This window comes from Salvelinus fontinalis, chromosome 1 (genome assembly GCF_029448725.1).
Source record: "Salvelinus fontinalis isolate EN_2023a chromosome 1, ASM2944872v1, whole genome shotgun sequence".
Taxonomy (NCBI): domain Eukaryota; kingdom Metazoa; phylum Chordata; class Actinopteri; order Salmoniformes; family Salmonidae; genus Salvelinus; species Salvelinus fontinalis.
Window position 1 is genome coordinate 45,135,647 of NC_074665.1, and position 24,933 is coordinate 45,160,579.

At 41.8% G+C, this 24,933-nt stretch overlaps 1 protein-coding gene across 3 annotated transcripts in view; it reads left to right on the top strand.

The window, feature by feature from the left end:
* Positions 1-24,795, top strand: part of adam11 (ADAM metallopeptidase domain 11) — a 49,489-nt gene extending 24,694 nt beyond the window's left edge. For 2 of the 3 annotated variants that reach the window (XM_055923003.1, XM_055922985.1), the window contains 17 exons: positions 389-463; positions 5,366-5,437; positions 6,107-6,273; positions 7,010-7,094; positions 7,288-7,378; positions 7,617-7,768; positions 7,917-7,988; positions 8,837-8,929; positions 9,182-9,262; positions 11,830-11,880; positions 12,052-12,115; positions 12,649-12,754; positions 12,998-13,117; positions 15,020-15,179; positions 15,553-15,667; positions 20,112-20,202; positions 20,854-21,761. In XM_055923003.1, the coding sequence (XP_055778978.1) occupies positions 389-463; positions 5,366-5,437; positions 6,107-6,273; positions 7,010-7,094; positions 7,288-7,378; positions 7,617-7,768; positions 7,917-7,988; positions 8,837-8,929; positions 9,182-9,262; positions 11,830-11,880; positions 12,052-12,115; positions 12,649-12,754; positions 12,998-13,117; positions 15,020-15,179; positions 15,553-15,667; positions 20,112-20,202; positions 20,854-20,902 (1,644 nt within the window). In that variant the 3' untranslated portion in view covers positions 20,903-21,761. The other variant, XM_055922994.1, reaches the window with a different exon arrangement.
* The last annotated feature ends 138 nt before the right edge of the window (positions 24,796-24,933 follow it).

The window sequence follows — 24,933 nt, forward strand, 5'->3', positions numbered from 1 at the left end:
CAATGATGTCCCAAATTGTTGGTTATATCATAGGTGGTAATATCTCTCTAGAAGCTGATCTTTCGTCAGTGTTGTGAAATAATTATAGTATTAAGGTAAGTTTTGAATGGAGAAAGCTGATCCTAGAGCAGCGCTTCCCTTTTTTCGATCCTATCAGTATCGACACATGCTCCGACAACGCACTAGAAGAAGGTTCTCTCTGCGTGGTGTTTTACATCTTCAGCCGTTGTAGGAAAGATTCTTCGTTAAAACACTCATATGCCTAAGTTCCATCGCTATTGGGAAACCGGGCCCCAGGGTGTATAGGGTGTATAGGGTGCCATTGAAGTTGTACCAGACTGAAGTGAAGCAGCGCTTTCTCTTGCACCCCCCCCCCCTTCCCCTACAGGTCAGACGAGGTCAACGCACAGTCCAGACCGAGACCAAGTACATCGAGCTGATGGTGGTGAACGATCACGACCTGGTACGTTCACGTCGACATACAGTGCCTTTGGAAAGTATTCAGACCCCTTGACCTTTTTCCACATTTTGTTACGTTACAGCCTTATGGATAAAAAAAACTGAAAAAAATCCTCATCAATCTACACACAATACCCCATAATGACAAAGCAATAACAGGTTTTTAGAAATGTTAGCAAATGTATAAAAAGTAAAAAATAGAAATACCTAATTTACATAAGTATTCAGACCCTTTGCTATGAGATTTGAAATTGAGCTCAGGTGCATCCTGTTTCCATTGATCATCCTTGATGTTTCTACAAGTTGATTGGAGTCCACCTGTGGTAAATTAAATTGACAGATCTGGGTAAAGGTACCAAAACATTTCTGCAGCATTGAAGGTCCCCAAGAACACAGTGGCGTCCATCATTCTTAAATGGAAGAAGTTTGGAACCACCAAGACTCTTCCTAGAGCTGGCCACCCAGCCAAACTGAGAAATCAATGTCCTTGAATGACCCAGCCAGAGCACGGACTTGAACCCGATCGAACATCTCTGGAGAGACCTGAAAATAGCTGTGCAGTGACGCTCCCCCTCCAACATGACAGAGCTTGAGACGATCTGCAGAGAAGAATGGGAGGAACTCCCCAAATACAGGTGTGCCAAGCTTAAAGTGTCATATTCAAGAAGACTCGAGGCTGTAATCGCTGCCAAAGGTGCTTCAAAAAGTATGAGTAAAGGGTTTGAATACTTATGTAAATGTAATACTTCAATTTTTTAAAATGTATTATACATTTGCATAAATCTAAAAAACAGATTTTGTTTTGTCATTATATGGTATTGTGTGTAGATTGATGAAGGGGGGGAAAAACAATCGAATACATTTTAGAATAAGGCTGTAACGTAACAAAATGTGAATAAAGGGTCTGAATACTTTCAGAATGAACTGTGGGCTAGGCATAAAGAGTACCTTCAGAATGTATTCACACCAGACTGAATTTAAAATGGATTAAATTGAGATTGTTTCACTGATCTACAAACAATACCCCATAATGCTAAAGTGAAATTATGTATTTTTTTTAAAGCTGAAATGTTTTGAGTCAATAAGTATTCAACCCCTTTCTTATGGTAATTCTAAATAAGATCAGGAGTAAAAAGTCACAGAATAACTTGCATAGACTCACTCGTGTGCAATAATAGTGTTTAACATGATTTTTTGATAGGTGGGTAAAAAAACAAAAAACAGACATTGAATATCACTTTGAGCATGGTGAAGTTATTAATTACACTTTGGATGGTGTATCAATACACCCAGTCACTACAAAGATACATGCGTCCTTTCTAACTCAGTTGCCGGAGAGGAAGGAAACCGCTCAGGGATTTCACCATGAGGCCAATGGTGACTTTAAAACAGTTACAGAGTTTAGTGGCTGTGATAGGAGAAAATTGAGGATGGATCAACTTTGTAGTTACTTCACAGTACTATCCTAAGTGACATAGTGAAAAGCTGGAAGCCTGTACAGTATAAAAATACTCAAACATGCATTCTGTTTGCAACAAGGCACTAAAGTAATACTGCAAAAACAAATTACAAAGCAATTCACTTTTTGGCCTGAATAAAAAGTGTTATAGTTTGGGCAAATCCAATACAACACATTACTGAGTACCACTCTCCATATTTTCAAGCATATTGGTGGCTGCATCATGTTATGGGATGCTAATCGTTAAGTACTGGGGCGATTTTCAGGATTAAAGAAATGAACGGAATGGAGCTAAGCACGGGAGAAATCCTAGCGGAAAACCTGGTTGTCTGCTTTTCACCAAACACTGGGAGAAGAATTGACCTTTCAGCAGGACAGCAAACCTTAAAAACAAGACCAAATCTACACTGGAGTTGCTTACCAAGAAAACAGTGAATGTTTCTGAGTGGCCTGGTTACAGTTTTGACTAAAATCTGCTTTAAAATCTATGGCAAAACCTGAAAATGGTTGTCTAGTAATGATCAACAACCAATTTGACAGAGCTTGAAAAATGGTGAAAAGAGTAATGGGCAAATGTTGCACAATCCATGTGTGGAAATCTCTTAGAGACTTACCCAGAAAGACTCACAGCGTAATTGCTGCCAACTGACTCAGGGTGTTTTATTTTCCATACATTTTTACAAATGTTAGTATGTTTCTTCCACTTTGACACAGTATTGTGTGGGTATATCATTGACATTTTTTTTAAATAATGAAATCAATTTTAATCCCACTTTGTAACACAGCAAAATGTGGAAAAAGTCAAGGGGGATGTGAATACTTTCTGAAGGCAATGTACATCATTCGAATTTATTGGAAATCGGACAGTTCATCGAATGGCCACAACTTACTTGGTTCATGTTGTCAGAGAGTGCACTGACATGCCCTACATCAGTGATCACCAGCTCCTGGAGAGCAGCACTACTGTAGTTTATTTTTATTTTTATCACACCTGATTCAACTAATGATGATCTGAATCAGGTGTTTCACTGTTGAGCAAAAAACCTGTAGCGGCTATTGTTAGAGAATTTCCAGTCATCTGGTGATTTTCAGTACCTATACTGTTCTCTTTGAAGTAGAAAGAAGAATCGATATAAATTCAATATTAGACGTGTTAGCAGAATGAAGGCTGAGCCCATGTGAGTGTACAAAGATGGATCAACATCGAGTTAATCATTTAGACATGTAAAAAACAGAACGTAAGCAGAATCCGTGTGGATGAGGCGAGGTAAACCAACAAGATGTGACTGGTCTGGGCCATATCGGATCTTCTGAAGATTACTGGACATGCTCATGGGTGCATCGTACATAGACAACAACAGGAACATTAGCTAATCAGTTATAGGCACTATTAGACCTGCAGTAGGAGGGTGCATGTCTGTGTGTCACGCCTCCAATAGAATCTACAGTTGAAGTCGGAAGTTTACATCCACTTAGGTTGGAATCATTAAAACTAGTTTTTCAACCACTCCACAAATTTCTTGTTAACAAACTATAGTTTTGGCAAGTCAGTTAGAACATCTACTTTGTGCATGACACAAGTCATTTTTCCAACAATTGTTTACAGACAGATTATTTCACTTATAATTCACAGTAACACAATTCCAGTGGGTCAGAAGTTTACATACACTAAGCTGACTGTGCCTTTAAACAACTTGGAAAAATCCAGAAAATTATGTCATGGCATTAGAAGCTTCTGATAGGCTAATTGACATCATTTGAGTCAATTGGAGGTGTACCTGTGGATGTATTTCAACGCCTACCTTCAAACTCAGTGCCTCTTTGCTTGACATCATGGGGAAAAAATCAGCCAAGACCTCAGAAAAAAAAATTGTAGCTCTCCCAAGTCTGGTTCATCCTTGGGAGCAATTTCCAAATGCCTGAAAGTACCACGTTCATCTGTACAAACAATAGTATGGAAGTATAAACACCATGGGACCACACAGCTGTCATATCGCTCAGGAAGGAGACGCGTTCTGTCTCCTAGAGATGAACGTACTTTGGTGCGAAAAGTGCAAATCAATCCCAGAACAACAGCAAAGGACCTTGTGAAGATACTAACGGAAACAGGTACAAAAGTATCTATATCCACAGTAAAACGAGTCCTATATCGACATAACCTGAAAGGCCACTTAGCAAGGAAGAAGCCACTGCTCCAAAACCGCCATAAAAAAGCCAGACTATGGTTTGCAACTGAGAAATGTCCACTGGTCTGATGAAACAAAAATAGAACTGTTTGTCCATAATGACCATCGTTATGTTTGGAGGAAAAAGGGGGAGGCTTGCAAGCCGAAGAACATCATCCCAACTGTGAAGCACGGGGGTGGCAGCATCATGTTGTGGGGGTGCTTTGCTGCAGAAGGGACTGGTGCACTCCATTAAGTAGATGGCATCATGAGGGAGGAAAAGTATGTGGATATATTGAAGCAACATCTCAAAACATCAGTCAGGAAGTTAAAGCTTGGTCGCAAATGGGTCTTCCAAATGGACAATGACTACTTCCAAAGTTGTGGCAAAATGGCTTATGGACAACAAAGTCACGGTATTGGAGTGGCCATCACAAAGCCCTGACCTCAATACTATAGAAAATGTGTGGGCAGAACTGAAAAAGCGTGTGCGAGCAAGGAGGCCTACAAACCAGACTCAGTTACACCAGCTCTGTCAGGAGGAATGGGCCAAAATTCACCCAACTTATTGTGGGAAACTTGTGGAAGGCTACCTGAAACGTTTGACCCAAGTTAAACAATTTAAAGACAATGCTACCAAATACTAATTGAGTGTATGTAAACTTCTGACCCACTGGGAATGTGATGAAAAAATAAAAGCTGAAATAAATAATTCTCTCCACTATTATTCTGACATTTTCACATTCTTAAAATCAGTGGTGATCCTAACTGGCCTAAGACAGGCAATGTTTCCTAGGATTAAATGTCAGGAATTGTGAAAAACTGAGTTTAAATGTATTTTGCTACGGTGTATGTAAACTTCCGACTTCAACTGTATGCCCTAATGTCTGTGCCAATAAGAAAGGCCGCAAGATTATGGTGGCCAAGGCTAGAAGGTATCAATTACTTACATAGAAGGGGGTTGACGATGTTATGTAAGGGTAAGACTGTATAAAAGCAAAGTACTAAGAACGGAGATTCAGTTCCTCCATGGATTTGCTCGGCTTTGCTACTTTTTGTAATAAAGTCTATTTGAATTCACAAGCTCTGGTATCTGATAAATATTTGATTCAATATTTCCACGACACTATCCAAGAGCAGGAATAAGGATCACTGTCCTACGTAATCAAATATTTGAGGTTTTGGTTGTTTATTTATTGTAATTGGTCAATGTGGATATCTCTGTTTCTCTCCTCCCCACCCACCCTCTGCTCTTGGTCCTTTCCTCTGCCCTGTGCTGTAGTTTGTGCAGCTGCGTCGGTCGTCGTCGCAGACGAGGAACTTTGCCAAAGCGGTCGTCAATATGGCAGACGCGGTAAGAGCCGTCTGCCTCTGCACACATGCAGACACACACACTAGAGGTTCACATTACCTCGGGTTCATGCAGGTTCTGCAGGACTTCCTCAGGAACGGGAATGAAATCCTAATGTCAAGTTTGGGACAGGATCGACAGTCCTCACAGGAACGGGCATTACAGGAATCATTTTAAACTGACTTTTTTTAGGAGGACATGTCAGGGTTATAGAATTGTTGCTGGATCAGGACAGTACAGGAAAGAAATGGCGCTCCTGTGTCAACCGCTAACACACACACACACACACACACACACACACACACACACACACACGCATACATACATTCCATATCCACTTTTCCATTTTTGTGTTTCCTTGTTTACTCTAAGATGTTACTGTCCGTATTGATCATCAGGTTTATATCAGTTGTGTTGATCATCTATCTAATATACATCATAATCAGTTCAAATTGTGTACTTGGGAAACTTCTTTCAAATGAGCTACTGTTCATTACATCATAGTGTTAGTGAAGTAAATCATGTGTAGTAATCTCTCGTGGCAGCCTTAACATTCAAATGTTGACCAAAACCGAGTAGCTGATTTAGTTCTGGGTGCCAAGATTACATGAATAGTTGTTCTGGCTATGGTTTACTTAGTTGCTCATTGTCATCGTGACTCTTTGACCTCAGATTTACAAGGACCAGCTCAACACGCGGATCGTGCTGGTTGCCATGGAGACGTGGTCATCCCAGAACATGGTGTCCGTGGGCAATGACCCCTTGCTGACCCTGAGGGACTTCATGAAGTACAGGAAGGAGAGCATCAAGGAGCGCAGCGATGCCACACACCTCTTCTCGTGGGTTCTCCCCTCATAACACTTGAAACCATACAGACACAATAGAATACACACAATAGTCATATTGCCGGAATACCACTGTCCATTCTAGACTTCTATTTCATTCGGTGCTTGATACTGCCTGACGTGAGTGGACAGGGGGAATGTACAAAGCGACTGTTATAAGCATGTTATTTAGTGGTGTAAAGTACTTAAGTAAAAATACTTTTAAGTACTACTTAAGTAGTGTTTTGGGGTATCTGTACTTTACTTTACTATTTATATTTTTGACAACTTTTACTTTTATTCCTGAAGAAAATAATGTACTTTTTACTCCTTACATTTTCCCTGACACACAAAAGTACTGGTTACATTTAACAGGACACTACTCAAGTAGTATTTTACTGGGTAACTTTTACTTGAGTCATTTTCTGTTAAGGCATCTTTACTTTTACTCAAGTATGACAATTGAGTACTTTTTCCACCACTGATGTTATTACACCCGCCTTAGTACACGTGGCATGGACACCTATACAGTATCCCTGCACATTGTAAATATGGTATTGGGACTGATCCTGTATATAGATTGTTACTTATGTTCTTCTTATTTGTTATCTACCTTATGTTATTTTTAGTACTACATTGCTATTTATTACTGCGCTGTTGGGTTTAGAGCTGGCAAAGGCATTTCACTGTACTTGTGCACCGTACATTAAAACTTGATGACAGCTCCTGTTAATCCCTGTGTGTCCTGTAGGGGGAGGACCTTCCAGAGCAGCCGCAGTGGCACAGCCTACATCGGGGGTATCTGTTCCCTCACGCGGGGAGGAGGAGTCAACGAGGTAAGGCCTTTTTTGTTTGTACAGTCATTGACTCACCCAACTCCACAAAAGAAGCCTATTAGGGCATGGCTATTCCAATTCAGAGTACAAGACTCCTGAGGCGTGGCCGAGTGAAACCGCCTGTTTGGAAGAAGCTAAATATACTGCTTGTGTGTGCGTTTTCTCACTTGTCTTGCGTGTGTGTGTGTTTTAGTACGGCAACGTGGGTCCCATGGCCATCACGTTGTGTCAGAGCCTGGGGCAGAACATTGGCATGATGTGGAACAAGGAGCGCCCTACGGCTGGTAAGACCTGCAGTCATCCACTTCATCCAACTTCTGTACACACTGTCACAGAAAACAGGACGCAAGCGCAACGGGGCGCAATGTAAACAGCATAGCAGCTTCTTTTCAAATTCAATCAAATGTCAGTTATTAAGCCCTTTTTACATCAACAGTTGTCGCAAAGAGTGTAACAGCAAGTAAGAAGACCCTGGTCTTGTCCCCCATCATGTGACATGTCCTTGATTCTCTGGCCCTATAGGGGACTGCAGGTGTCCCGACCCATGGCTGGGCTGCATCATGGAGGACACCGGCTACTATCTTCCCAGGAAGTTCTCACGCTGCAGTGTGGATGAGTACCTTCGCTTTCTCCAGCAGGGTGGGGGCAGCTGCCTCTTCAATAAGCCCAGCAAGGTGAGCTCTGGCTGCGGTTGGTTGGAAATGGTGCAGGGAAGGTGGTGGTGGAGGAAGATACATTCTGAGAAAGCCAGAAAACATTCAAACAAAGGCATTGTTTTTGTTTCTCGTGTTGACTCCTGTCCCCCTGTTGTGTTCCTTGTAGCTGCTGGACTCTCCAGAGTGTGGCAATGGCTTTGTGGAGGTGGGGGAGGAGTGTGACTGTGGATCCCATGTGGTGAGTCCTACAGTAAACCCCTTAAGGGCTTCTGAATGCTTCGGTTCGGGTGGTGCCTAGACGAAATCGGTTAGGCGAACCGAACGAGTGTGCTCGCGTACTCCCTTAAAAGACCTTCGCTTGGGCCTCTCGCCTGCAGGCTGACTTAGGTCGTCAGGTGAACAGTGTTTCCTCCGACACATTGGTGCGGCTGGCTTCGGGGTTAAGCGGGTGGGTGTTAAGAGGCGGGTCATTTTTCGGAGGACGCATGACTCGACCTTCGCCTCACGAGCCCGTCAGGGAGTTGCAGCGATGAGACAAGTTCGAAATTGGGGAGGAGAAAAATACAAAAATAACACTTTCGCTTGGAAAACAAGAAAAAAGCAGCAATAGTACTGTTTCTTTTTTGAGATGCCTAAGCCAGTATACACTTCCTCAAAATAGTCAGAAATAATCGAAGATAACTTAAGAAATCTGTCATTAATTTTGTAGTTTTTCTGAGGAGATCTTAGTCGTGCAATTTTACCAACTAAGGTACGAACTAAGGTGTTTGGTGCAGTATATCTCAAGTGAAAAAATGTGCATGAAACCAAGTCGACTATCGTAGAATTGCAACAAACACTTCATTAAAGAATCCCTACTGTTGACCAATGACCAACAAAGGGGCGTAGACTTCTGTTACCGAAATTCATCATTTTCTTGTGTCCACGAACAGCCTGAAAAACCATTGCCGAAGACAAAAAAAAAAAAGGTCATCATAATATATGCACAAACTGTTCCGAACTGTTTTGAATGGGAAGCATGAAGACGCCTTTAGCCTCTGCATTTAGTATTGTGTGTTGCTACAAGAGCGTGTCGTCTGGTTGCAGGAGTGTGCGCGGAGTGGAGGAGCCTGCTGTAAGAAGTGCACCCTGACCCATGATGCCATGTGCAGCAATGGCCTTTGCTGTAGAGGTTGTAGGGTGAGTACTTACTCTCAAATACACTAGCATTACACTTTTACATGTGTACACCACTAGGATGACTGTCTTGTTAACTTGTTGCAACTAGACATTTTCCATTATTTAGCTTTAACTGATATCAGCCACAGTTTGATTGGCATTTCTGAGTGACGTTTTACATTATTCTATGCAGTTGTAGTTTTCATGTATAATTACCGTTGTCTATTACAATCAAATCGGTGCTGTGAAAATAGTGATTACGTTGTGTGACAGTACGAGCTCAGGGGGGTGACGTGTCGCGAAGTGACCAACGACTGTGACGTCCCGGAGACGTGTCCCGGAGACTCCAGCCAGGTGAGAAGGCCAATACGCTAAGTCAGTGTTCAGGATACCCTCATTTGTACACTACTATTTTACTCGCAGTTTTGCAATATCCCTAAAAAGTAAGCTCTTAGTGTGGGAACTTTTGTTCTTACTAGATGTGCAAGTGTATCCTTTTAAAATCAAATGGTATTGGTCACATACACATGGTTAGCAGATGTTAATGCGAGTTTAGCGAAATGCTTCTAGTTCCGACAGTGCAGTAATGTCTAACAATTCCCCAACAACTACCTAATACACACATCTAAAGGAGTGAATGAGAATATGTACATATAAATATATGGATGAGCGATGGATGGTATAAAATACAGTATATACATATGATATGAGTAATGTAAGATGGAAACATTATTAAAGTGGCATTATTTAATGTGGTATTGTTTAAAGTGACTAGTGATCAATTTATTAAAGTGGCCAGTGATTGGGTCTCAATGTAGGCAGCAGCCTCTCTGAGTTACTGATTGCTGTTTAACGGTCTGATGGCCTTGAGATAGAAGCTGTTTTTCAGCCTCTCGGTCCAGGCTTCGATGTACCTGTGCTGACCTCGCCTTCTGGATGGTAGTGGTGTGAACAGGCAGTGGCTCGGGTGGTTGTTGTCCTTGATGATCTTTTTGGCCTTCTTGTGACATCTGTAGGTGTCCTGGATGGCAGGTAGGTTGCCCCCGGTGATGCATTGTGCAGACCGCACCACCCTCTGGAGAGCCTTGCGGTGTAGGGCGGTGCAGTTACCGTACCAGGCTGTGATACAGCCCGATCTGTAGGAGTTTGTCAGGGTTTTGGGTGACAAGCCAAATTTCTTCAGCCTCCTGAGGTTGAAGAGGCGCTGTTGTGCCTTCTTCACCGCACTGTCTATGTGGGTGGACCATTTCAGTTTGTCTCTGATATGTATGCCGAGGAACTTAAAACTTTCCACCTTCTCCACTGCTGTCCATTCGATGTGGATAGGGGGGTGCTCCCTCTGCTGTTTCCTGAAGTCCACGATCATCTCCTTTGTTTTGTTGATGTTGAGTGAGAGGTTGTTTTCCTGACACCACACTCTGAGTGCCCTCACCTTCTCCCTGTAGGCTCATCGTTGTCTCATCGTTGTTGGTAATCAAGCCCACTACTGTTGTGTCGTCTGCAAACTTGATGATTGAGTTGGAGGCGTGCATGGCCACGCAGTCGTGGGTGAGCAGGGACTACAGGAGGGGGCTGAGCACGCACCCTTGTGGGGCCCCAGTGTTGAGGGTCAGCGAAGTGGAGATGTTGTTTCCTACCTTAACCACCTTGGGGCGGCCAGTCAAAGTCCAGGACCCAATTGCACAGGGCGGGGTTGACAGCCAGGGCTTCCAGCTTGATGATAAGCTTGGAGAGTACTATGGTGTTGAATGCTGAGCTATTGTCAATGAAAAGCATTCTCTTGTCCAGATGGGATAGGACAGTGTGCAGTGTGATGGCGATTGCATCGTCTGTGGACCTGTTGTGGCGGTATGCAAACTGAAGTGGGTCTAGGGTGGCCGGTAAGATGGCGTTGTGGTCGGATTTGCCCAAGGGAGGGCAGGGGAGGGCTCTGTATGCATCGCGGAAGTTAAAGTAGCAGTGATCGAGTGTATTAACCCTGCGATTACTGCAATCAATATGCTGATAGAATTTAGGTAGCCTTGTTCTTAAATTTGCTTTGTTAAAATCCCCAGCTACAAATAATGCAGCCTCAGGATATATGGTTTCCAGTTTACATAGAGTCCAGTGAATTTACCGGAGGGCCGTCTTGGTGTCTGCTTGAGGGGGAATGTACACAGCTGTGACGATAACTGACAAGAATTCTCTTGGGAGGTAATATGGCCGGCATTTGATTGTAAGGAATTCTAGGTCGGGTGAGCAGAAGGACTTGAGTTCCTGTATGTTGTTATGATAACACCATGAGTCGTTAATCATATAGCATACACCCCCGCCCTTCCTCTTCCAAGAGAGGTGGTTATCTCTGTCGGCTCGATGCATGGAGAAGGCCACTGGCTGAACTGATCCCGACAACATATCCCGAGAGAGCCATGTTTCCTTGAAACAGAGAATGTTAGTCTCTGATGTTTCTCTGGAAGGCAACCCTTGCTCGAATTTTGTCTACCTTGTTGTCAAGAGACTGGACATTGGCGAGTAGTATACGCCGCTCCGTCTGCCCCTTCTGCAGCGCTGTTGTTTTGGGTCGGCTTCTGTGATTAGATCCATTGTCCTGGGTGATGGTCCAAATAGAGGATCTGCTTCGGGAAAGTCGTATTACTGGTCGTAATGTTGGTAAGTTGCCGTCGCTCTTATATCCAATAGTTCTTCCCGGCTGTATGTAATAAGGCTTAAGATTTCCTGGGGTAACAATGTAAGAAATAATACATAAAAAAACAAAATACTGCATAGTTTCCTAAGGACTCGAAGCAGGGCGACCATCTCTGTCGGTGCCATCTTGGTGGTATGCTACTCCCTGCTAAGATGTAGCCTACCATACTTTGACTATGTACAATTGAACATGTCATCTAGGCTAATTTATACACTCTGTTGTTCCCCTTCTGCAGTGTCCTCATAATGTCCACAAACTGGATGGTTACATGTGTGAAGCTGGCCAGGTAACTGAATCCAGCATAAAGGCTTTTATGACCACATTTTGGTCTGGATCTGTCTCTCTTTTTTTGTAGATATACAAATAATACTGTACCTCTAATACATATAATACTCTTGTACTATCTCTTCCCTTCTCTCTGTCTATCTCTCTCACGCTCTCCTTCTCTCTCTCCCAGGGTCGTTGTTTCGGAGGTCGCTGTAAGACCAGAGATGGACAGTGCAGAGGTCTCTGGGGCCACAGTGAGTAATAACAAAGATTATCTATATACTGACGATATACTGGTCTGACCGCTCTAACAATGGAAATGACCATCCAGGCTGTATCACAACTGGCCGTGATTGGGAGTCCCACAATTGGCCCAGCGTCGTCCGGGTTTGGCTGGTGTCGGCCGTCATTGTAAAATAATAATTTGTTCTTAACTGACTTGCCTAGTTAAATAAAGGTTGACTATTATAAATACATTTTTAAATACAATAAAAAATTAAATATTCACCTCCATACAAAAATCTCAACTTGGTCTGCTTTTCTACTTTTAATGTTACTGCCCTCTGCTGGATATGCCAGGAATTGCATGGCAGTGCAATTTATAGGTCCACACTAATTTATATTATAGGTCCTGAAATACTAGCAGTTGTCATGTTATAATTCACACCACACATTTATGATGATGATGCCATGACATTGCCATCAGTTAAGTACTGCAATAAAGTATAGCGAAGTGAAATAACATGGTGCTGCAAAATGTGTGTGTGTGCTTTTGCGTGTGTTTCAGACTCAGCCGACCGTTTCTGCTATGAGAAGCTGAACTCCGAGGGCACAGAGAAGGGCAACTGTGGCCGTGACGCCAGTGGCCAGGGCTGGGTGCAGTGCAACAAGCAGTGAGTGACCACAGGCCTCTTTAAACCTCACACTTTCTTATGTACACCGTGTACCTCACTCTCAAAGAAACGCGCCATGTTTGACACATTGTCCTGGGCAGAAACTTCTCTCTCTCTCCCCCCTCTCTTTTTCTTTCTCTCCCTCTCTCTCTCTCTACTCCCTGCCCCTCTATCTCGCTTTCTCTTCTTCTTCCGCTGTCGTTCTCTCCCTCCCTCTGTATTGTTGTGTCCTCCCCCTCTCAGGGATGTGCTCTGTGGGTTCCTGCTGTGTACTAACATGTCTGCGAAGCCGAGGTTTGGAGATCTGCAGGGGGACCTCACCAGCCTAACCATCTACCACCAGAACAGATACCTGGACTGCCGGTGAGACCGAAAGAGAGAGAGAGAGAGAAAAAAAAGAGAGAGTGAGAGTGTGAAAGGAGGAGAGCGAGAACAAGTGTAAGTGACAGAGGAATGAGGTTGAGGTGAAAGTGAGAAGGGGAGAAGAGGAAGAGTTCCTAAAGAGCGATAAAAGAGAGAAAGAGCGAGGTCAACTGATCCTGTAAGGAAGGCAAGGCTGAGAGTTAAACAGACACCTCGCTATCTGCCACAGTGATCAAATAGGTTTGATGGACTGTTGTTCGAGTAACCTTACCGTGTGTGTGTGTGTGTGTGTGTGTGCTTAAAACATTTTACTCTCTTGCAACAGTAATGATTTCTTGCAGTTGTGTTAATTCACATGATGTTCTCGTACACTGATTGCTTGCAAAGTTACTTTTATATTTCAAAATGCCCCAGTTTGAATATTTTTGATGTATAAATATGTGATACATAAATATTCTTAAAGTATAATATGATGCCAGTGCTTTTATTTGGGCCGGAGCTGTCAGGAGCGGAGTAATCAGCACCTCTAATTTCGGGTGAGTTTACGCACCAGTTCCTCTATAAAACAAAGTAGCCTATCGTCGGCCTAGATTCACACACTGAGGCAAAAAAAAATGTTGATCAAAGCGGGATCTGCATTGAATAGCGATAGTGAGTGGGCATTCATTTCCTGATTTGCGGCTAGTCTGTCAATCTGTGCGTGACAGTAGACCGTTCGAGATTGTGCCAACCTGAATGCAACATATGACGCACTCTTCCAAATTGTCAAATTAGGGTTTGTAAGGGCATGGAAATTAGTTTCCTAATTTTTGTTAATGTAATTCATGAATGCACACTTTTACATATGTCATCATTGGAATGACTCTTCGGTGCCTGTATGTGTGTGCTCGTGCAAGTGGGCCGTTGCCGGCAGAGCGAAAGCGCGACCTTTCAGCAGCAGGTATAAAATAATAACAGACAACAGACTAACCGTTATCTCGCTAGTTAACTATCTCTAACTAAGCATTTCCACCGGCACTATAGTAGAGGGCCTAAATAAATCTGCACCGTTTGGAAGATGGGGATTCCCCTCCAGTTAAATAGGAGTTGTAATTGCGACAACGTTACAAATATGCTAATAGCCCAATTGACAAATAACTTGCTGTGCATAGATCTCCCCTGAAACATGAATATTTGAGCCTTATATATAAACACATTAGATAGCCTATCTTACTTTGAAGTAGCCTACCTTTTCCATTTGATCCCGGATTCATTAAATTAGGGAATCATTTTTATAAAGACCGAAGTATTTGGTTGTAATGTTGCAGTGTTTTATATGAAGGGTGGCAACCATCCTCCAGGATAGCTTAATGGCTTTTGTTCAAGATCTTGTCTAACCACATTGTAGCCTAAACATCAGCTGCTCAACAGGACCTTGGTAAGCAGACTTGGGTGGTTTCAGGGCTGGATCAAAGGCCAAGCCTGCACACCCAGGAGCTGCACAGATAGAGGGTTGACCAACTGTTGACATGTGACTAACAGTGCAGTTCTACTTTGGGGGGGGAGGGTTTAAGTGCCTTGATCAATGGCACAACGGCAGGAGATGGAAGGCCTACATTGGAACAGACACGCAGCCTACCAGTGTAAAAAATGTGTACTTTTTCATGTTGGCTATAATAATAGTAATACAAAATTTGGTTGAAAGTCATGGAGAACTCATGGAAAAGGTGTATGAACCTGTAACAGAGGTCTCTATAGCAAAATGTCATTTGTGATTTTCGGTGGGCATAGTCTAATGGACCGACTTGGAAAAAGACAGCTCCTCCACCTCTTTCATCCCAAGTCGAGCACTGGACATACCAATATGATGAGCGTTGTTCAGTTAGTGGCCCATTCTAACCACCTGGTCCTGTGTTGGTTCAGTGGTGGCCACGCGGTGCTGGAGGATGGCTCGGACCTGGGCTACGTGGAGGACGGGACGCCCTGCGGTCCCAACATGATGTGCCTGGACCGCCGCTGCCTCCCCGTGCCCACCTTCAACCTCAGCACCTGCCCCGGATCCAGCATCTGCTCCCACCACGGGGTGAGTTGGCCCGCCATGTTGTGGCATCGCTCGGGGAGGTTTGGATTAACAATGTGTTGATCTGGGTCGTATTCATCCGTCACCAAGCAAAATAAAACCAGAGGGACTGTCTGACATTGAAACATTTTGCTATGGTGTGCCCTACTGAACACACAAACCTGAATTCAGAGTTGTTTGAGTTGAGCGTAGGATTTGTATCTAGATCGATACTACTCATATTGGTTGTTGTTCATGATATCTATTCTTTAACTGATAATGCTATACATGTTAATTCACGCAATGAATTAATTGATTGTTGATTAAGTCATGTTCTTGTGGTTTTGAGTGCTGTTAGATTGTGTTGTTAATTTTTATTGACCCCCTCTCTCCCCAGACCTGCAGTAATGAGGTGAGGTGTATTTGTGACGTGGACTACACTGGGAAAGACTGCAGCGTCTATGACCCCATCCCTGACCCCACCCCTCCAGAGGGACCTGAGAAATATAAGGGTTCGTACCTTGCCACTCCCTACATTAGTATACTATCCCTAGTACTATGTCTCAAAACATCCCTGAGAATGTCTCAATGTCCATGAGAAGGTGGGGATTATACTTTTTTAAATTTTATTATCAATGTATTGCTTTAATAGATCTGAAAAATCAGCACCCGTTGCTTTCATGATTACTGAAGAACACACAGAAAAAAATGAAAGCAATAACAGCTTACCAATGCAAATTAATAGCGACTGTTCTATTATTCTACTGCAGGCCTCTATGAAAGTTTTCAATTTGGATAACATGGAGAACTACCTTGAGAAGTGCTGGAAAATGAGCACAAGCACTGGCAACCTCAAGAACAGGACTTTGGCATTGTGAAATCATGCAGAAGTCACTTTATGAAACACACAAATAAAATTGGTGCAGTACAGTGGGAAGGACAGTAGATATACATTTGGAATGAACATGTTTTGTTTATTGGAAAATTCTAGAAGCCTCAGTGAGGTTTTGGGATCAAGACATTGTTTCTTTCTCTGAGGCAATTGAAAAAGGTTAGTGCAACATTTGAAAAGAGAGGAGCAATTAAATAAAGAAATCAAATTACATTTGAGAGTGGATTTGTTTTAGCATGACTGGAATTGCAAATGCCCTTTTCAATTCCACTTTCAACAAATGAAACAAGAAGCAGACAGTATGATAGACAAGGCAGTAAAATCAGAACTGAACATTTTACTATGGGCCAATCCTTTTTGACGTCTTCCATACATACCCATTTGATCAGACATTTTGATGTATAATTTAGATAGGAAAAAAATCACTGACAACATGACGGTTACATGTGAGTGCAATTTAAATTGTTGTTTAAAAATATACATATATACATATTGTAACATTCAGAGAATAGCTGGTTTCTGTATTATAGTTCTACCAAGTATTCATATCACTGACAGACTTTTATAAAAAGTGTTTTGACTGCAACTAAATCAACTGTAATTTGGATTTTGTATACGCTCATACCTAGTAATAACCAGTTATAACCAATGCGAGTACATAAGGTGCTCCATCTCTGCAGGTGATCCGTCTTTCAGGACAAGATATATATATATATATATATATATATATATATATATATATATATATATATATATATATATATATATATATATATATATATATATATATATATATATATATATATATGAGTAGATTAATGTATATATATGAGTAGATTAATGTATATATATGAGTAGATTAATGTATAGTTGGACTCCAGTACCTATAAATTGGACACAGAATAGATATTTGTGACAACATTTTTATTCAAAATTGCTAAAAGGAAAATCTAATTTAATGAACCACGAAGAATAGAATAAAAAAGAAAAAATCCCCTCCAATCTGAAACGAACATTTAAAAAAAAAAAAAACTTTGCTGGGTGGAGATTATTTATGCAGAAATGAAGTAATAGGTATTTACGTGCCACACTTACCACTGCCTCAATGATACACCGGTTTTATTTCTATTAGATTGCTTAAGCTGATGAAGGGTGCGTTCATGTAGTCTCAACCCGGTGCTCGTATGTAAGGTCACCGGTCTGTATATGATCGTGATATAAATATTGATTTAAAACTCCTGAAATGGACAGGATGCTTATCAAACCTGCTATCCAGCTGGCCAGCTAGCTCACATCCTTCAGCACAAGGAAAATAAACCGAAAATCATCCGACTTGCAAACGGACTTTAACTGGTTGTAATAGTCAGAATCGATACACAAATATTGATATACAGTGTCTTCAGAAAGTCTTCATACCCCTTGACCTATTTCTCATTTTATATTACAGCCTGAATTACATTATTTTGCTTTCTCACCTGTCAACACACAGTACCTTATAATGACAAAGTGAAAATATGTTAGAAATGTTAGCAAATTTATCGAAAATTTAAATTCAGAAATATCTAATTTACATACATTAAGTATTCACACCCCTGAGTCAATACTTTGTAGGAGCACCTTCTGGTAGCGATTACAACTGTGAGTCTTTCTGGGCAAGTCTCTTTTTGAGAGCTTTCCACACCTGGATTGTGCAACATTTTCCCATTTTATTATTTTCAAAATTCTTCAAGCTCTGTCAAATTGGTTGTTGATCATTGCTAGACAACCATTTTTAGATCTTGCCATAGATTTTCAAGTAGATTTAAGTCAAAACTGTAACTCGGCCACTCAGGAACATTCATTGTCTTCTAGGTAAACAACTCCAGTGTAGATTTGGCCTCATGTTTAGGTTATTGTCCTGCTGAAAGGTGAATTCAGTGTCTGGTGTAAAGCAGACTGAACCAGGTTTTCCTCTAGGATTTTGCCTCTGCTTAACTCTATTCAGTTTGTTTTTTTTATCCTGAAAAACTCCACAGTCCTTAACAATTACAAGCATACCCATAACATGATGCAGCCACCACTTTACTTGATCATATGGAGAGTGGTACTCAGTAATGTGTTGTATTGGATTTGCCTCAAACATAATACTTTGTATTCAGGACAAAAATGTAATTGCTTTGCCACATTTTTGGCAGTATTACTTTAGTGCCTTGTTGCAAACAGAATGCATGTTTTGGAATATTTGTATTTGGTACAGGCTTCTTTCTTTTCACTATGTAATTTAGAATAGTAATGTGGAGTAACTACAGTCATGGCCAAAAGTTTTGAGAATGACACAAATATTAATTTTCACAAAGTCTTCTGCCTCAGTTTGTATGATGGCAATTTACATATACTCCAGAATGTTATGAAGAGTGATCAGATGAATTGCAATTATATGCAACGTCCCTCTTTGCATGCAAATGAACTGAATCCCCCCCCAAACATTTCCACTGTATTTCAGCCCTGCCACCAAATGACCAGCTGACATCATGTCAGTGATTCTCTTGTTAACACAGGTGTGAGTGTTGACGAGGACAAGGCTGGAGATCACTCTGTCATGCTGATTGAGTTCGAATAACAGACTGGAAGCTTCAAAAGGAGGGTGGTGCTTGGAATCATTGTTCTTCCTCTGTCAACCATGGTTACCTGCAAGGAGACACGTGCCTTCATCATTCCTTTATACAAAAAAGGCTTCACAGGCAAGGATATTGCTGCCAGTAAGATTGCACCTAAATCAACCATTTATCGGATCATCAAGAACTTCAAGGAGAGCGGTTCAACTGTTGTGAAGAAGGCTTTAGGGCGCCCAAGAAAGTCCAGCAAGCGCCAGGACCGTCTCCTAAAGTTGATTCAGCTGTGGGATCGGGGCACCACCAGTACAGAGCTTGCTCAGGAATGGCAGCAGGCAGGTATGAGTGTATCTGCACGCACAGTGAGGCGAAGACTTTTGGAGGATGGCCTGGTGTCAAGAAGGGCAGCAAAGAAGTCACTTCACTCCAGGAAAAACATCAGGGACAGACTGATATTCTGCAAAAGGTACAGGGGTTGGACTGCTGAGGACTGGGGTAAAGTAATTTTCTCTGATTAATCACCTTTCCGATTGTTCGGGGCATCCGGAAAAAAGTTGCTCTCGGAGGATGTGTTGGTACCATTCTTTATTCATGGCTGTGTTCTTAGGCAAAATTGTGAGTGAGCCCACTCCCTTGACTGAGAAGCAACCCCACACACATGAATGGTCTCAGGATGCTTTACTGTTGGCATGACACAGGACTGATGGTAGCGTTCACCTTGTCTTCTCCGGACCTACCTTGTACGGAGAAGACAATTATATGTGTGGGATACAGAGAGGAAGTAGTCATTAAAAATCATGTTAAACACTATTATTGCACACAGAGTGAGTCCATGCAACCTATTATGTGACTTGTTACGCACATTTTCACTCCTGAAACATATTTAGGCCATAACAAAGGGATTGAACGCTTATTAACTCAAGATATTTCAGCTTTTCATAATTTTTTTATTAATTTGTAAATATTTTGAAAAACATAATTCCACTTCCACATTATGGGGTATTATTGTTTGTTGGCCAGTGACAAAAAAACTAAATTAAATACATTTAAATTCAGGCTGTAACAGAACAAAATGTTGAAAAAGTCAAGGGGTGTGAATACTTTGAAGCCGCTGTGAAACTACTAAATACTCCTGTGTTTATAATGGATTTTAAAAAGCAGCATCGTTCAGTTTGTGTGTTTTGCGGAGAGAAATTCCCCAACTCGAAACAGCATCAGTTATTTCCTTGTAGTTTGGTCCTGAGACATGTAAGACCCTTCTAAGCACGTAAGACAGAAAAGCGTTTAACAGGCAGACGTATCACGTTGTCCTCTTCTCCATCTCTTTCCCCCGGGCCTCTCTAACAACATCTTCTCTCCAACTGTTCAAAATGGTGTATGGCGTTTCTTCTGGTTCTCTGAAGTCTGCTGGGTGGTCTTGTTTTTTTTTTGTTGGTCCTCCCCCTATTTTAACCCCCCCCTCCCTCTACGCAGGTCCCAGTGGCACCAATATCATCATAGGCTCCATCGCAGGGGCAATTCTGTTGGCAGCTATAGTCCTAGGGGGGACCGGATGGGGATTTAAGTAAGAGTTCTATCTGGAATGCCTCTGAGTGTTTACATTCCTGTGTGCTTCTAACAGCGGACACGCGCTAACCGCAAGCGCCCATCGAATGCTTGTTTTAACCCAAAATGCTTACGCATGCTACTGTATAGGTGCCTGCATTTATGCCTACGTTATACATCATACGAAATGAATGCATGTCAAAAGGTCTCAATGCACACTGTATGCTTCACTCGTTACTCAATTCCTGCACATACTGCAGGTGGACACTGGATGCTTGCTCTACCTTACAACACAAGCAATGCCCGGTGAATGCTAATTTACCTTGACCTCTGACCTACATTTTCCTGTCTGTAGTGGCCAATCCTGCTCTGCATGGCTGTCTTGGATGCTTTCCTATTGCATGCTATACGGTGACATGCTTGTAAGCTATGCTAGCATACTATGCTATGCAAGTGATTTTCACAAATGGTAGGTTATGGCAGTCCTGTACTGTTGTCATAGAATCCTGATTCTTTGCCTGTCTGTTCTTGCGCTAAGTTTCTAGCACAGCAGGGACTGCATGTGTTCATGTCACTACAATATGACTCATAGCCACAAGGTAAATTTTCTCTCTCTCTCTCTCTCTCTCTGTCTCTCTGTCTCTCTGTGTGTGTGTTGCCATGGATACAGGAACATCCGAAGAGGAAGGTATGACCCCGCCCAACAGGCTATGGTCTGATGGGAACTCATCCCAAATTACCCCCATGTCATCCCAAATCATCCCCCATGTTTCATTCACCCTAGTCCCCAATCCTATAGTCCCTCATCCATATAGGCACCTATCCTGCTATCTCTATCCTAACCCATTTCAATTAGGCTAGTCCCACTATTTCTAGTCTCTTATCCTAGTACCCAAATCCTGGGTGCTAGTTTGTAAAGTGTGCTTAATTTTTGTATTACACTTCAATATAAAATGTACTTTCCATGTCCTAGTACCCTATCCACGCCTTTTAAATCCCATTTCACATCCCTTTCATACCCTAGTTTCTTACATATAATACCACTATCTCACTGTGCTCTTCCCAATGGACTTCACTACCATTCATGTGGACAGTTTCCCAGATACAGGTTAATGCCTAGTCCTGGACTAAAATGCACTTTCAAAGGAGATTTTTTAATCGAGGACTAGGCTTAATCGGGGTCTGGCAAACCGGTCTATAGTGTTTAGCTGCTATTTGTATAGGAGGTTTGCGTTTTGCGTCCCACAGCCACATATCACACTGTCGTGTCAGCCCACACTGGCTCTTTACGGTTGACTTCGATTGGCTGTCCTGGATACCAAATAAAAGCTGAACAAGTAAATAAAAGCTGAACAAGTATTTTTGAAGTGAGAGAGTGTCGGTTGTCAATAGTACATCACACAAATAATTACAAGCATTAAGCCGATGGATAGCCTGGTAGTAACCCTATGGGCAGTGGGCCCTCTCTTTGACACAGTGTATAGGCCTGCTTACACTGTGGTGTATTCCATTGTTTTTAACTTCTCAAACTCTTTTCCTTTCCTTCTCCCTCGCTTTCTCTTCCCCTCCTCTTTCTTTCTTTCTAGATCTGGAGGGGGATGAAAACATCTGTCCATTTGCTGTCCTGTCTTCCTTGCACTGTGTCCTATCCACTTTGAGGGGAGAAATCCAAAAGGTGTCTTCCGTTCTCTTAAACTACAACTCTCACAATTCTCACTCGTCACGGTTCCTTTCCTTTTCATTTTCTGTATTTCCTGTCAATCTTCCAGCCACAGACGTCTCACCTTTTTGCCTTCGGTAGGTTTAACCTGAAATACATTCCCCGAAACCTTGACCGACAAGGGCCACACATTGTGTCACACAGAAATAGATACATTTGTGTTTTATCACTATGTTGTGTGTGTCATATCCGAAATGTAAGTTTGTCCCCATTGACTCCCCATAGCTTTCTTTTTCAATAATAAGGTTTGAGGATGTTAGACCAAGCTGTACCAGGACATGTATACTCTCCATACAAGTGCTTGTACTGAAGTAATATCAATTTGACTTAGTCTTTCCTGCCATTTAGACTTTTCTACTGGACTATGACACTTTAAAAAAATATATTTCCTGTGACGAGGGAGGACGGATGAATCTGATATCCTATGTAGGGCTACTAGTAAGCTTCTATCTCTAGTTGCAATTTACTAGTGGGGTTAGTTCAACAAGCTGACAAATACCATACAGCCTACTACAACCATGTAGGTTGTATGGTAAAATAATAATAACATATGGGACCCAGCGGGCAAAACTGGTTGAAATGATGTCATTACAACCTGAACAGAAATGTTGACAGTTTTGTCCGCTGTGTAGGTCTGGTCTCCAAAGACGGTTATCGTAGCTCTTTGGTTAGTGATGGTGAACTGCAAGCAGTAAATGGAAAAAACGTATATCTTTTTCATTAGACATGACGGCATGGTTGGGTTAATTGCGTACTCTGCTTAGCTATGCATTTCTATTAACATACCATAATAACATAAAATAATCATAATTTATATTCTTCTAGTATGTTGCTCTTCAGTATCAAACAGTAATCTAGCGTTAATCAGTTATCCAATCTAACATAATATGCATAAACGTATGAATGTATCGCTCAACCTTGCGAGTGGGCGAATGCTTGTCGCAATCTCTGTCTCGATGTCAAGTGTACATTTTGTACGGAGATGGCTACCTAGCTAGGTGAAATAGTCTATTGCACATACACATCCAAATGTGAAATGTGTATTGTACTGTATAATATGTAATCCATATAGAGATTGAGTGTGAATACATGTATGCTGAATATGGGTGCTTTAGTACATAATGTATATTCTAGGCGCTCAGATGTTTTCGACAGCTGGGACATAGTCGTATCTGCTCAAATGAAAGCACAAGTTTGTGAGTGGACTCAAATCTTCCCTCTTTTTCTGTATCCTGCATCAATGGGAGATTCCGTATAAGCAAGACTTGAGCTTCATTACAATGGTATTTGTATTTACATTGACAGACTAAGTATTTAATTGAATGACAAAGTCGAATCAAGTGGCCCTTTAATTAAAGGGACAGTACACCCCATTTTAGTGAAATTTGCCTTCACCTAGAATCCGTTGACTACTTTCAAAGCGAGACGAGCTTGAATAAGAAAAACAGTGGTAGCTTGCGTGTGCCGCTGTCTCACTCCTTCCTCTCAGTAACTAATGGAAGAGTATTGTTTTAGGTTCAGAGTGTATTCTGCGTGTCACCAAACACAGACCTACCTCTCCATTACAGGTTCTGGTCATGTTTAAAGTTACACTGCCAGCCTAAAGTAGCATCAAGTATACTTGAACTCTTATTTAATCCGTATCTCTGTGTGTTCCAAAATGTTAGTCAAGAATGGACATTTCAGGAAGCTTACCATCACAGTCCATTTACTCTTGTTGTTCGCCTCGTAGGATATCACAAACAATTGTTCGCTTTTAGACTTAGAATGTAAATATTTCCGGTGTATAAAACAACGTGTGTGACCTTGAACTTTTTTTAATACCGTGGCCTGTTGGTGTTTTTATGGAGGCGTCTCTGTCGCATGTTATTGTATAGTTGCCATTGACTGAATTCGGGGAGTTCGTTGAATGAAAATGTAAGCCTGAGCCTGTTCTCAGGATCTTCCTCTTGCCTTTTTGTTATTTTATATGTTTAATGTAGGCTGTTTGTTCAAATTCTGGGTTGTTTAATAGGCTACCGTGTCGTTTGTTTCAATGTAGATATTTTACATTCCATGGGTAAGATGACAAAATTGCCTTTTAAAAGTTGAACCTGGTACAATTTACAATGCCACTGTCGATGAAAACACCTAGCGGGTTAGGAGCGAACATCTTTAATATCTGTCCTCCTGCTTGAAAGAGTAACTGTTGACATGACTGGTTCGGTCCTTATTTGTTGCTGGCCTTTAGTGTGCCTTGTACATCCCGACACAGCCTCCTTAAGATCTGCCTTGGAGGCCAGTGAACCTCTTCTCAGTCCAACAGGATACTCGAAATGCTCTTAACGGGGTTTAATGCTCTTTTTGTAGAAATAAGAGAATGCTGGTTGATATTAAAGTTATCCCTATGTAAGATTCCTAATAGTTACACCAGGCCTCCAGGTTAAGTCTGGCTTTACTGTTAAAGTGATACAGTATGTGGTCGAGCCAATGGGTAATTGGGAAATTGTGATATAATGACGACGTATGTCAATAAATAGGCTTACCAGTTCACATATTTTGCCCTGTTCCTATTCAGGGAACTTGTTCACACTAGTGTTGCTTGGTAACCGTTCATCCCTAAAAGCGTGTAATGTGTAAACAGGATAGGAATATAGAAAATAAATGAGGAATTATTTTATTTCCGTTTTACCTTTACACTGACACTCAATGACCCCTTTTCTCAGGCTACTGCCCGTTATGCTGTTTGATAGACTAGCTATGAAGACTTAGCGGAGCTTTGTCTAAACTATATTTTGTAATTATATTTTGATGATTTAGTTTGTCGTTTTGGGACCATTAATACACTGAGCACTGTGTTATTGGAAATTCTTGAATTTAATAGACAGTTTAGGAGTTGAACCCCCCCCCCCCCCCCCCCCCCCCCCCCCCCAAAAAAGAAAAATTGACCAAAAGACTGCTTTGGGGTTGACAAAAAGGTAGTTTCGGGTTGACCAGAAATGTGGGGACAGATTAAAACAGGTGATTTGGTAGACCTTAATCAAGAGATAA